At 47.8% G+C, this 14,361-nt stretch overlaps 2 protein-coding genes across 3 annotated transcripts in view; one reads left to right on the top strand and one right to left on the bottom strand.

The window, feature by feature from the left end:
• The window catches only part of LOC8036032, a 409,910-nt gene that overhangs the window by 217,137 nt on the left and 178,412 nt on the right, over positions 1-14,361 (bottom strand). The window lies entirely within an intron of this gene.
• On the top strand, positions 561-2,699 carry LOC121046443. Its single transcript, XM_040500680.2, has one exon. The coding sequence runs from the start codon at positions 669-671 to the stop codon at positions 2,697-2,699; it is 2,031 nt and encodes a 676-aa protein (XP_040356614.2). The 5' UTR covers positions 561-668.

Raw genomic sequence — 14,361 nt, 5'->3', positions numbered from 1 at the left:
GGTCCCTTCTTGGACAAACGAAGACCTACAATGGGGCCAGACGGGTGGCCCTTAAAGAAGCGATAACCCCACAGGAGCTAGCCGAACGCGCCGCTTCTGAATTCTTTCCCAGCACTTCTCAACCCATCGCTACCACCTATGAAAGGGACGACCCTGTGGAGGACTTTGAATCATACAATCAACCATTCACCCTCTTTGAGCTTAATCACGCTCTTAACACTGCCAACACACACAGTGCACCTGGGGCAGATCAAGTCACCACGACACAACTGAGAAACCTCCCAGATACCTACAAACAAGCTCTGTTGGAGGAAATCAACAGGATCTGGGAAGAAGGAAAGCTTCCACCCACATGGCGTTTCTCTCTGGTGAAACCAATTCCCAAACCGGGGAAACCGCCACATAACCTGGCCAACCTCCGACCTATATCGCTGACATCCTGCCTATGTAAAACGATGGAGAGGATGGTCAATACGCGCCTTACATGGTACTTGGAAAATAATGGCATTCTCGCCCCAACGCAAATAGGGTTCAGAGCGGGGTTGTCCACACAGGACGCGCTTCTTCAACTTAAGGAGGCAGTCCTCGACCCGCACTCTACACAACCGAGAGCTGTCGTTGGGGTTGACATTAAAAAGGCATTTGACGGGGTCCCGCACAACACAATCATGTCCCAAACCAGAACTGCCGGCCTAAAAGGACGACTATATAACTTCATTGCCGCGTTTTTGGAAGGTCGCTGTTTTCAAGTGCAGGTAGACCAAGCCATTAGTGCCACGCGAGCCAACAAAGTAGGGGTACCGCAGGGGTCAGTTATCTCACCGACTCTCTTCAACTTGGCGATGCACACCCTCCCACACCGTCTTGATGCAGTGCCTGGACTAGGTCATACAATATATGCCGATGACATCACGCTTTGGGCAACAGACGGGTCCATCGGCCAGCAGGAAGACATACTCCAAAATGCCCTAAACATTATCTACAGTTTTGCAACCGAAATTGGCCTCAGCATATCCCCAGAGAAGACTGAATACTTAGTCATACACGACGGCCGTAGTACTCCCTCCAAGAGAGCCGAGAAGAACATGTACAACCTCTCTATCGGAGACCAACCCATCACCAGGAAATCTGCCATTCGCATCCTGGGCATGTACCTGGACGAAAATTGCACAGCCAACACATGGTTCCAGAAAACGACTGGATCAGTAAAAAAGATCCTACACGTCCTTCGACGAATCTCAACACGCACCCGTGGTGTCCGCGAACGCGAGATGAGGCAATTCGTGCAGGCATTTGTCGTCTCACGGCTCCTGTATGGTCTTCCCTATCATCCAGTCAATCGGACTCAGATGCTAGCTCTAGAAAGACTTATCAACGAGGCCCGAAGACTGATTACTGGCCTTCCCCGGTACACACGCCTAGACGCGCTCAAGAGTTGCGGGGGCATTAATGATCTCAGCGAACTCGTATCCGCGCACTACAACATCCAGGAGGCACGGCTTCGCACAACACCTGCCGGCCGGTCTATCCTTGCAAAACTAGGCTACGCCGTGCACGATCTGCCCGAACTCCCACAACAGACCCCGCCGTGGGAACACATTGTCCTTACCGACGGGACTCCTCTACCTCAGCGGATACAGAGCACCGGCAGGCGCCTCCCTCTCAAGAGACGGCACTTAAAGTACATTCGCTCGCTTGACGATTGCACCCACGTGATCTACGTCGATGCATCCCTGCCAGCTGATCACAAATGCGCTGTCTACGCCACGGCGTGGTACGATTGTAACACAGAAGCACAGGCACGATACCTGCACACAACGGCTACGCCCCCGCTCAGCACCCAAGCTGAGCTTCAAGCCATCACGGACTATGCGCGCGACGCACTTCTTACGGCAAAGGAAGACGCACCAGTCACGCACATCATTTATACTGACTCGCAAGCGGCACACCAAATATGCTCGGACACCAAATATACCGGACCTACCTTACACGAGCTCAAGGTGGCCGTCTCATCTCTGAGAGCGTCCGGCCATCAATTCATCATACGATGGGTCCCTGCCCACTGTGGCATACCCGGTAATGAGAAAGCCCACAGACTAGCGCGCGCACACCTCCTCTCCGCGCTGGCCAAGGGACCCTCCTCTTCCTCATCTCTAGGCAACCCCTCACAGGAAATTGCCAACAATTGGCACGACTTGCGCTCTACCATAGCCCAGCGAGCCACCTACCTCTCCATGGCCGCTAACCCGCTATCCATCCCTAAGATTCCCTCCCAACATTTCTCTCGTAAGGAAGCCGTCATGATTCGGCAAATTCAGACAGGGACCCTACTGACACCGCATCTCTTACAGCGGTTTCGCGGGAACGACGGGGCGGGACCTTCCACAGCCTCTGGCATCTGCAAGAACTGCAATTCTAAGGCAGACCTGGTCCATCTCATGTGGTCTTGCCCTTTGTATAATATTCCACGACAACAGGCTTTGGACCTCATCACAAACGCCCCAGTACCCGCATCCCTGAACGCCTGGGCATGTCCAGACACCACCATATCCCCTAAGCATGCTCTGGAGCTCTGGGAGGCACTACTTACCTTCATAAAAGACCCAACTGCGCCTCCAGTGGGGGACCGGCTCCTTCCGGCTACAGCCAAGAGGATACGGCCTCCCCCTCCCTCGTCGACGAAGGCCTTGAGGCCATGAAGTGTTGCCCTCCTCCTCCTCTCCTCTTCTTTGGCCCCCGCTTCCTAATCCCTTATCCTCCTTCTAACTGACCTCCGCAGCGCGCTCCGCGCAATATAAGGTCAATAAACGTGTTTTCAATCAATCAATCACCCCTCACCGAGTGATAGGAAATAGCTGACTCAGCCGAAGCTGTGTCAGCCGCTGACTGTGCCCCGTTATGGACCCGTTGAAAAGTTACGAAGGCAGCTCACAGACGCTGTCATCGCCTGGATTGTACGAGTAGCGTTCACCGTTTAAAAAGAGCTTATTGTGACGAAGTTTCAAAACCGTCTCCTGTATATTTCTGTATTCGAAAAGGCGTTTCCTTGCTACCCGTGTTTCAAGGGAGAAAACCTCGGCAATGGAAATTAAGTTATTTTCAGTCTCGGAGGGCATAGATGGATCTGTTCCTTAAATTTGGAAGGTTCAAATTTCACGATAATGGGGCGATGTTTTTCACTAACAAAAGAGCCCAACCTGTGAGCGCGCGCAATCTGTTCATGCAAGATGTCTATGTACAAACTGTCTGATAAGACAAATATAATTTTATCTTCCGACTGAAACCACGATTCCTGACTGCTGTTTGTGATGCAATGAAAAATCAAGTTATCTCTTTGAGACCTATCTTTCATATCGCCCCTTGAGTTTAAGTTAAGGTTGTCCTCGATTCGGTTCAATTGTTTAGTGTGCCGCCCAACCAGCTCACGCTGCATTTAATCAAAAGCGGCAGTTCTCGATTCTACAATCTTTACTCTTTGAATAAGATTTGTAACAGCATTTTTGAACGACTCCCGGCATGGTTTTAGTTCGCCAAGAGGGGAAAGCATACTTAATTGTCCTTCCTCGAACTTTAACGAGCCTGTATGAACGTCTTGTAACATACAGAACATTTCATTAAACTGCTTAACTTGTTATTCGCTCATGAGGTCAGGGTTTACTTGAATATTCCCACAGTCTCAAACGCAACATAGGAAAAAAAAACTCGGTGAAAACATCGTTAGAAAACATGATTGCGCTTTGAAGACAGGGACATAGGAAGAACAGACACCACAGAGCGCTCTGTGGTGTCTGTTCTTCCTATGCCCCTGTCTTCAAAGCGCAATCATGTTTTCTAACGTACCATACCAACTTGCCCAACAATCAGCACTTGAAAACATCGTGTAGATTAACCAATAAACGGAGCGTAATTAAACATTTTCACGAGGGTATTTTCGGTTGGTGCATTTCTCATAGTCAAAATTGAGAAATTAAGGTTTCTGAAGAAAAAAGATATTCAAGCCAAAAAGAAGCTTGTGTGTTTACGCACCGAAAGGAAAACGAAATCACACCGTTTGGTGGATGTAACTACTCAGAACCACAAACGCTGAGATCTGCGGGATCTCCTTTCTAATGTTCATCTCAAAAAAGCCTTTAAGTTTTTGTTCTACGTGGTGTTATTTCTGAGCAGCAGCGTGAAATAGACAGTTTTTTTTTTTTTTTACAGTGTTCCTATATATTTTGCATAGGAATAACAAAATTTTGCTAGTTTGATTATTTTTTTTTTTGTACTACAAGCCCCACTTTTGAGTATAATAAGTGAACCACCGAAATGCACCTTCGTTATGTCTTAATGCACTCTATTTATCCGCTCAACGTATACGACTTTTTACTTCCAAAAATCGCTCCGAAACACCCCGTAATTTTTGTTTCTTTTTTTATATATGACAAAACAAGATTTTACATAAAAAAAAAACAATGAGAAAATGCTTTGAATGCACTCGCCCATCTGGTCCGCAACTCACGTGCTGTAAATTATTTTTAATAAAAAGAGAGGATATTATCACTGCAAGTTATTGTCAAAACCTTCTTTCAGGGGTACGCTACACCGGTCCATAAATTTGCGCACCCGTCTCCTTCGTCGTCGTTATCTCCCGTCTCAAACACGATAGACAAGCAAAACACTTTCGCGACTCACGCAGCGCCTGAGCCGCGGGTGTCCTAACCGCTCTCAAGCCCGAGATAACTGCGCACGAGTTATTTCCACAAAGAGCGCACTGTGCCGGCGGTACTACACAACAGCGTAGCCGGCCATACATCACTGTGTTATTAGAAGATTATACTCCGTCACTGCCGTAATAGGCAAGACGGCGATGGTGCCTTGTGTTCGGAAGTTTCTATCAAGTTGGCAGACGACGGACTCCTCGAGGGGTCGGCGGGGTTCCGGCGCGTATACTTTGCATAAATTTAAAATTTCCTGGCGTGAAGGGGCAGACTTTAACAGGAACTTCAGTCGTCTCCTCGATTCGGCAGACGGGTGCAGCGAAAACTGCTGAAGACGGTAGGCGGTTCTCCTTGTGCTCGCTCGAAACGCCACTTTGGCGATGCACCTGCTGCGTAGCTTTAATCGAACATCTCGAATAACAAAAAGGGCTTTTTTTGTTGTTGTTGTTGTTGTCTGCTTTGTCGTCTGGTTGCCGTCTACTCTGTTGTCTGCTCACTGTATCTACCGGGAGAGGGCGACACAAGTTACAACCATCACTAACTCGGACGTCTGGGAACACGTCCGCCGTTGGCACTGGCAGGTGTGTTGCTCTCATGTTTCACAGAAAGGGAGCTACGCCTTGTAACTTCACAAGGCGCAATGCACCAGTAAAAATCTACAATACGCCTTTGGTGAAATTCTGAGATTGCTATGTACTCGAGTAGCGCCGATTCCCCCGGTCGTTTTTTTTAAAGCCCGCCTCGGGATTCCTGACAGGCTATAAATAAAGACAAAGTAGAAGTAGGAGGTCATACTTGAGGTAGTCCCGTTTTCGTAAGATGTACTATTTATAAATCCTTATATTTTTGTGATATAACTTTTTAATTTTGAGTTTATTTTATGAACGCCTCTGTTTTCCTGAGACGAAATCCCAGTGAAGTATTCCTGACCTGTTTGCTAACAAAACGCACACTCCTTAACTGACAACCTCAGTATTAATATTTATTTTTATTCTGTAAACGGCTGGAAATCATTTACAGACCTCATCTTAAAAAGTGCAAGCTTGGGAACGGCTCCATTTTCGGGGGAGGAAAATCAAACGATTACGCGAACTGTACTTGCAATTTTCCGTGGCAGCTTTTACGTTCTTGAAAGATGTGCTTTGGGAGACTCACCTTTTGTCGACGTGCTTTGGGGCTTGTAGCCAAATAATTCAAGAAAATGTGCTTTAGATGTGCACTCTTGTAGAATGCTTTTACGTGATGTGACTCTTCTTTCCAAACAAGGGGTTTTGACTACGGCGTTCACGCTCTGCTTCGGCATGCGTGATAGTCGGGCTTCTGCGCTTTTAGCTATTCTCGTGCCGCTGCGGCCCTCCGTCCACTTAGCTCAGGGTAGCACGCTTGTCATTCCCTCTCCTCGAATGAAAAGAGATATTACGTGGTCTGACCATGTTTGTGTGTGTGTGTGGGGGGGGGGGGGGGGGGGGTTCATAACAATATAATCGCCACCAAACATTACGTAGTTTTTTTTTTTCTTTTATAGATTGGCTGAGGAATTTTTTAGGATCTCGAAGCGGCCGCGCGGTTTCAGAGCTGCCGTTGTATGGGTGGCGGTGAGAATGGGGGACAAAGAAAGAGAGAGAGAGAGAGAGTGATAGCGCTTGTACCCATAGATTAAGTGATTATGTGAGGGGCAACGGCGATGTGGAAAGAATAATAGCGCCGCGGTGATTGGGGGGGGGAGGGGGGGGGGGGGCGGTTCAGACGGCGCCGGATTTTACGACGGAAAAGGGGAGTAGCAACAACCGCTGTAAAAAGAGAGCATTAAAAAGGACAACTTTGACATTTTTGCAGGAATCAATGACGTAGACGCCAATATGGTTCATTCCTTGACTTTCTGGATGACTTCAAATCGGGAACCATCGTTTAACTTTCGATTTTTCTCTCCCAACGATCACGACAATCACGGACGAGTTCACCTGCCAACCGGTCGCACGCGCGACTATTTTGGTATACGCGTTCGCAATGTGTATCGGTGGTACTGCACTGGCAGAATTTCTCACCAGCAGCAGAGGCAGCAGAAAACAATATACTCCTTTGGGCCTGACTATGTTCCCGCTGTCTAGACGCACAACCCAACTTCCTCCCTACTGAAAAGCCTCATTTATCACCTTCGTGTTGCTTTTTTCAGCAGCGTTGTACTCAGCCGGTCTTAAAAAGTTTTTGAAAGAGGTAAAAACAAAAACGAAAGCGTTGCTGACCTTTAGTGAGCGGCGGGAAGGATAGCTCCAACATCTTGATCGCTCTACAATTGCTCCCTAGAAGTCCATAAAATATCCGGCACTGAAGTAAAAATATGTTCGTCTTTCCTATAGACGTCTAAATGCTATGCATATAAAACATCCATGGAAAATGCCAACAAGATGCTATTTTTTTTTTTTTTTTTTACTTACGAAATTAACATGCCGCGCACTTTCCTTTTCTTTTTTTTTCTTTTTGAGGGGGAAAGATTAGGTTATTTGTGCATCCACTGCGCATGTCTACTATCGCTTAGGAATCTAATGAGAGCACCGGAGCACGTGGCCTACGGGACATAGTGCGCAACAACTAGGACCTGATTAAACTGCGCAGTGGAGGGAGCGGGGATATGCACATCCCCTTTCCACCCAGAAGTTTTTCGGTTGTAAGTTACCTCTAGGTAGCGCGACGTGTATCATAGGTCACACGCTCCGCTGTTCGCATTTCATTCGTACCCGATACTACCAAAGCTCACCCCAGGCACAGACTCAATACTCCGTCGCATCCGCGCGAACATGCTAACGAGGGACCAGATCAATATACGGTCGCGTCCACTGAACTGTAGCGAGAAAAATGGAAGACCAGTCCGTGCCCACGGGGCATTGGGTCGAGTGCGACTACGTGCGACCGCCACGGCTCCATGCGAAAACAAAACGAACTTGGTACGGCACGGAACGCCGAGTCAAGCGGATTGCGCTGGCCGATCGCCCCCGCGGGCATTCGGTGCACGTTCGGCCGCGTGCTCGGCATACGTAGCTGTTGCTGCTGCTTCGCATATGCCGTTCAAATGACCGGGAGTGCAGAAAGGTCCCGGATTTTTTGCGGACTAAACTCGGAAATGTTTTGAGCGCAAAACGAGAGCGGTCTCGTCGGCGATTTTGCAGGTATACACCGTGTGCACGAGGCCAACTCCGCGGCTCATCTGGGATAATGAACGGACGGTATAGCGTCTGTACAACACTCGGCTGATCCCTAAAGCCGCGTGCGATCTCCTCGTACACCAAATAAAAGACACGACGTTCGCTGCATACGTGATGGCAGAATAATCCGCCGACTGGACTCGAGCTTTTTCGAGACCATGTTTGCTTCATACATTCGTATGATTGGAACATGTCTGAAGACCTGCAGTGTTTGCTATGGCCAATGTGACCGTCAAACAAGGAACAAACACGTCCCAGACAGTGTCTCCGGACTGTCTTTTGAATGATGTATGGGCAGTGTGAGTGCGGTTTACACTGACATTGTGGTGGAAGGCGTACTTGTCCCTTGAACCAGACCTACGTCTATCTTTCGCCTCGGAATCACGCTACGGACCGAAACCCACGCGCAGACAGGTGATGGAATAGATCAGTGGTGGCCAAACTGCAGCTCCCGAGCCGCATGCGGCTCTCAGCGTGCGGCTCGCGGCTCGCTCCCCTATCCCCTCCTCCTCCTCCCCCCTCCCCACACATACACACTCCGCCGCCTCCCTCCCGGTCACACGAGCACTTCCCCAAAAAGATAAATGGAATGCGTTTTAAATCGAAAGACAGGTTGTGGTTTGGTAGTCAGTACGTACAGTTGCGACTGCTTTTGACTCGTATATACTGAAAGTAGTTCAAGTTTCGTTTCTTGCTCTGAACAAAAGAGTGCCCTTCCACCCCCCCCCCCCCCCCCCCCCCCCCCCACGGCTCTTGAAAGTTTCGTTGTTTTGTTTGCGGCTCTTAGACCGGGTCAGCCTGGCCACCCCTGGAATAGATGCATGCGGTCTATTGGTTCGACCGAGGGCGTATTAGCCCCGAGAAGTTTGCGTGGCGCCTCCTTACGGCGAACCGGGGTGACGTCACGGTGAGGACAGAAGTTTTTCCCGACTTGCCCCGTTCGCCCTGTGGAGGCTGTGACGACGTTAGTTGTCGGCGTGCTAGTTTCTATTTAATTTCTTTCTTTCTTTTTTGTGCGCGTTTTTCATAGGAAGTGTTAAGATTCATTTGTGGCTTTATTGAGGCCTGTAGCTGCAGGCGAAACTTCAACCAACATTTCAGCCATGGTTGACAGTGCCGGCAACGCATGAATCGCAGCTAATATATGAAAATGAAGAAATATGGCCACAATTGCAGGCGCATCACTATAGAGTTACATCTCACACAACCAATGCTGCTGAAGGTGTGAATGAATTGGCAAGTTTTGCATACTATTTCGATTCTTTTATCTCTGTTTTTAAACAAAAACGCCGAAGCAGAAAAGCTGTATGCTGCTTGAGCAACATGTTAAATATATTATAGGCTATAAAGAGAGAATCACAAGTGAGACAGCCCAAGTACAGGGGCAAAGTAAAGAAAGAAGGAACATTTATTTATTTACATTGCTCTCATTTGACCTTCTCTGGATTCCGATAGTATTTCAATAGACTCTACTGGTGGTATCTCTGGACTTGCTTATATCATCCCTCAAATAATGTACAACAAACGTAAGCGAAGGTGTCCCGCCCGTTATCAGTCCCTTCGGTTTTAAATATTATATTTTATTTAAATCAAGTTGTCCTGAAGCTAAAATATCATAAGCTTTTGTCACTCAAACTGTCATCCTTCAAAGGTTCCACATTTTCTTCTACTAGTGCAGCGTCTACCACTGGACAGCCGTTCGAATGCTGGCTGTTCTTCTTGTTTTCCTCAGCTGTAGGGAGTTTGGAGGCTGATGAAGCTTTTGGGGACCTGCAGCAGTGTCTCTTTTACTTGGAAAAGAGTGTTCAAACTAAACGGTGTATTTTCCAAATACACAAGGCTGGAATAAAGAAAGAATGCCAGGACAAAGTATAAACATTCCAAATTACGGTAGTATTGCCGCGCATATACTTGGTGGTTCAATACATCTCCTACAGGCAACTGGGGGCAATTCGGTCATTTTTGTTTGCTACCATACAAACTAATTTTCAGTAACTGTGCATCGTGTAAAAAATAAAACATGTCTGCATACGTGTACGAACTATGGAATTAATTCACGAAGAAGCTATATTTATGTAAAACAACCCTCTTCCACGAGCACTTCAAAGGCCTCCAGACCCAGGGAATTTAAATCACAGGCGAACCAGCGGACGCAGATTGGCACGCGCAGAGTCGGTGTCGAGTACTAATTTGCCGAGCGCTCAAAGGCCTTTGGTATAAACGCCATTCGAGATGTCTGCAAAGCGGGATGTAATAATGTCTTCAATCATGAACATGCAAGAGACAGAACTCCAGCGTCTGAAACACTTTCGCCGCTCCTTCACCGACCCCTCGCACGATTGCCTTGTGCCGCGTGGACCGACAGGGAGGTTCATCGGCGGAATTGCATCCGCCGATAGCTTTTGGGATTTGTAACCCAATTATAAAAGTAAAAGCTACAAGCACGCTTATAAAAGGTACGGAAACACGTCGGTATTGGCCTAACCCAGCATCTTGTACACCGGGTAAACCAAGTCCCGCGCCTCAAAATGCTTGCGGCACACTATGGTCAAACCAGAAAATCGTGACAGCGAAGCGAGCCGGATGCGAGATCGCGAAGCAGTGTTCTTCCCCTGACGTCACGGTAAACCACACCCAATCAGGGCGCAGCGACTGCACCGACGCTTGCGTTCGCTCTCGGAGCTAATAGACTCTAAAAAAAAGAAAGCCCGCGCGTTTGCTTTCCCGCACAACACTCGGAGAGCCAATCACTGCAACTTACGGAGGCAGCTCAGCGAATGACAATGCCGAAACATATGTTTAGACCAAAAAACGCATTCTGAGTTGTGACATTAAGCAATGCAAGCGTGACGTTTTGCATTGCTTAATGTCACAACTCAGACTGCATTTTTTCGTCTAAGCATATGTTTCGGCATCGTCATTCGCTGAGCTGCCTCCGTATACTGCGGTGATTGGCTCTCCGAGTGTTGTGCGGGAAAGTAGACGCACAAACCTTTTTTTAGAGTGTAGGTCCCACCGCCCGGTCAGCTTCAGGTGTCAACGGAGTCGGCGCCCGAAATTTCTGAGACGCAAGAACGAAAGCTCTAAGCCTGCGGCAGGACACCGAGCGATATTCGCCAGCGTGGAAAACACAGTCCATATGCCCATTTTCTTATTCGTAAATGGAATCTTACGATCTGTTTATCGGCAAGCTCTTTTATCACTTTTTTTTTTTTTTCTCGACCTTGTTACGTTTTGTTCTTCGTTGTCTGCCTGTATTTTGTGGTCCTGTGGTTTCGTAAATTTCCTACCTAACTCGTCAGATGACTCTATACGCTGCGAGCCACAGAGCACTTTATTCGCGGAGAAACACTGTTCAGCGTCGAATAATAGCAACTTAACATAATAGCAAATTTACCCGAAAGCTTTTAACGGCTGATATATTTTCTGCCGGAAGCACTGGCATGGTTTTAGCAGCAAAAAAAAAAAAGCATTGTCATGCAGTCAACTATTGACTTACCAAATGTCCAGTGCCGGATTAAGGCATTTGGGGGCCCTGGGCTGAGGCTGTTATGAGGCCTCTACTTATGATAATGGTGGTGGTGGTGATGGTGGTGGTGGAGGTAACGATGACGACGGGAATATGTATATTTTTGAACTTGTTAAATCTAAATATGTTTCATCGTATGATTATTGTCGAGCCTTGTTTAGATCCGTAGATTCAATGGAACTCAAGTTTTACTGCCAGCAAGGAAAACTTGCGATTGTTTAGAAGCTCTACTTCGCAAAAAATCAACCCCTCTAGCAATTTACAATATAGTAATTTTGAGGTACAAAAATAAAATAAAATAAACATTGCGGAAAATATTACGATATGTCGTTCACGTCCAGCAACTTAACCACAAAAACAACAACAACAACAACAAATCAGCACTAAATTGCTTTCGTTTAAAATGTTGACTCTGTTCATGAATTTAACTAGAATTACAGCGCACATGCCCGGGCCAGTTCATACAAATTGGTCAATATGTCGACTTGTAGCACAGGTGACCCATTGGCTAACATGTCGAGTGACATCATTAATCACACACGAATTGAGTTATACAGCAACCGAAAAGGTACCTGCAAAATTCCCATTCTAATTTCGCTTCCTCTAAATGGCACGCCTCGCGAATTGACAACTGCTACGAAAATCTAGCGCCCTCATTCTTGTAACTGTTCCAAATTATTGGAAGTGTTTTAACTTCTAACTAGCCCTCTGTTAATTAATTACTGGTGTGAACAGTGAAGGAAGTGACATAGGCAAGAATGAAATTTCGTTGGTTTAAGCAGTCTTTATCGGGATCAAGCTACTTCGTAAACGCTCTTCTAATAACTGAACCTTCGTTTCGCAAACAAACACAGACTTTTACATTTAAAGCATAGGAGAAACTGCGTGCGATTCTAAGACATCGACCGCTGTCGTTCGGGCACATTTGCATTTAAAGAATGTATCATGAGAATCGAGAAGATGTTTCGCATCAGATTTAGTACTAATCCTGTTCTTTTTAAATGCAGTAATTTAGACCTCGGCGGCCATTTTGTTCTTTGACTCAACGTTAAAAAAATAAAAGGTTATACCTCAGAGGTTGGTGAAACCACTGCAGTATTCGTATCAGACGCTGGAAGGAAGGGTGTTCAGTTGCACTGGCAGACCAGATATCGGCTCTAGAACACTTACTCGCAGTCAGTATCCATCGAAAACTGTTGAGGGGGGCCGGCTTCTTGAAACGCCTCTTTGTTGGTGGCTATAGAGACGGTGTCCAGAAGATTTACGGGCACCTTTTCGCTTGTTCCAAACTTATCGTTCTTGAATAAACTCCATATGGAGTTTCGCGAAAATGTTTAAAACAACATGTGTGAACCATCTGCGTTGTTTGCTTAACGCTTGCTTAACTTCCTGCTCACAATTGTCCGTAAAACACGCTAAGGGGGCCCCAGTATAAAAGAAAGCTCCATAACCGTCCTTCCATCAAGCTCCAACTAAAAAAAAAAAAAATCTAACAAGAGGAACGGGAGGCTGTATTAAATTTTGTTGTTCTGACACGCTCTTTTACAACGAGCTCACAAACGCCGGCAGATCTAGAGACGGGAACTTTATGGCATCATTGTTTCCTTGTTCAGGAAAAGAGAACGAGAAAGCCATTGCGCCAGAGGCCCTTCGAAGTGTTTCTTCTGCTTTCTGCCTAAACTTTCCTAAATAAAAAAAAAAAATGCAAAAAAAAACCTAATATCTTTAAATTTTTAGGGGCCAGCATGGGGCCCCTGACAGCCTGGGGCCCAGGGATGCAGCCCCCTTAGCCCGTACCTTAATCCGGCCCTGTAAATGTCCCTCACGAGCGGACTTTTTTTTTCGAACTTCAGCGCACTAGAAAGTCAACTTTAAAAAACAAAAAAAAAAGTGAAAGCCGTTTACAACTCCCTGTAAAGCCGAATTGGAGCGCAGCTCTTGCGGAGGAGGAGGGAAGGGTACTGAGGGGAGAGTAGACCCCTCCTCCTCCTCCTCCTCCCCTCATTCTTTATTATGCTCCGGGGGGTCACCTGACCTCGGGGAGAGGGGGTCACGTGACCTCGGGGGGGGGGGGGGTCACGTGACTTCGGGGGGGGGAGCGGGAGGGGGGTTACGTGACCTCGGGAGGGAGACCACGTCACCTCGGGGGGTCACGTGAACTTGGGGATGACTTTGGGGGGTCACGTGACCTTGAGGTGACCTTGGGAGGGGTCACGTGACCTCTGGGAGTCACGTGACCTTGGGTGATCTTGGGAGGGGTCACGTGACCTCGGGGGGTCACGTGACCTTGGGGTGGCCTTGGTGGCGCCAACGGCGACGTCGACGCCGACGCCGCTCAAGCCGAAGACGGGCGCCTAAGAGCTGAGCTCTAAAAAATTGTCTTTGGCGTTCGCTCAGTAAATCTCTTGTCTGCGCGCAGTTCCTGCCTTCTTTCACTCTAAAAAAAGCCCGTGCGTCTGCCTTCCCGCACAACGCTCGGAGAGCCAATCACCGCAACTTACGGAGGCAGCTCAGCGAATGACGATGCCGAAACATGTTTAGACTAAAAAAGTGAAAGCCGTTTACAACTCCCTGTAACAACGAATTAGAGCGCAGCTCTTGAGGAGGAGGCGGGAAGGGTACTGGGGGGTGAAGTGACCTGGGGGGGTCACGTGACCTTGGGGAGTCACGTGACCATGCCGATGATGTCATCAGTGACGTCACTGATGACGTCATCAGTGACGATGACGATGCGGACTCCGATGACGTCATCAGCGATGATGACGATGACGATGCGGATGTCGGTGACGTCATCAGTAACGTCACTGATGACGTCATCTGTGATGATGACGATGACGATGCGGATGCCCTTCCGAAGTCACGTGACACGTGACTCCACGGCGGGGGTCACGTGTTCCAGGTCACGTGACCCCCGCCGAGGTCACGTGACCTC

Source organism: Ixodes scapularis, unplaced genomic scaffold, assembly GCF_016920785.2.
Source record: "Ixodes scapularis isolate PalLabHiFi unplaced genomic scaffold, ASM1692078v2 PGA_scaffold3__209_contigs__length_174095766, whole genome shotgun sequence".
NCBI lineage: Eukaryota > Metazoa > Arthropoda > Arachnida > Ixodida > Ixodidae > Ixodes > Ixodes scapularis.
This window is presented reverse-complemented; position numbering and strand designations above follow the sequence as displayed.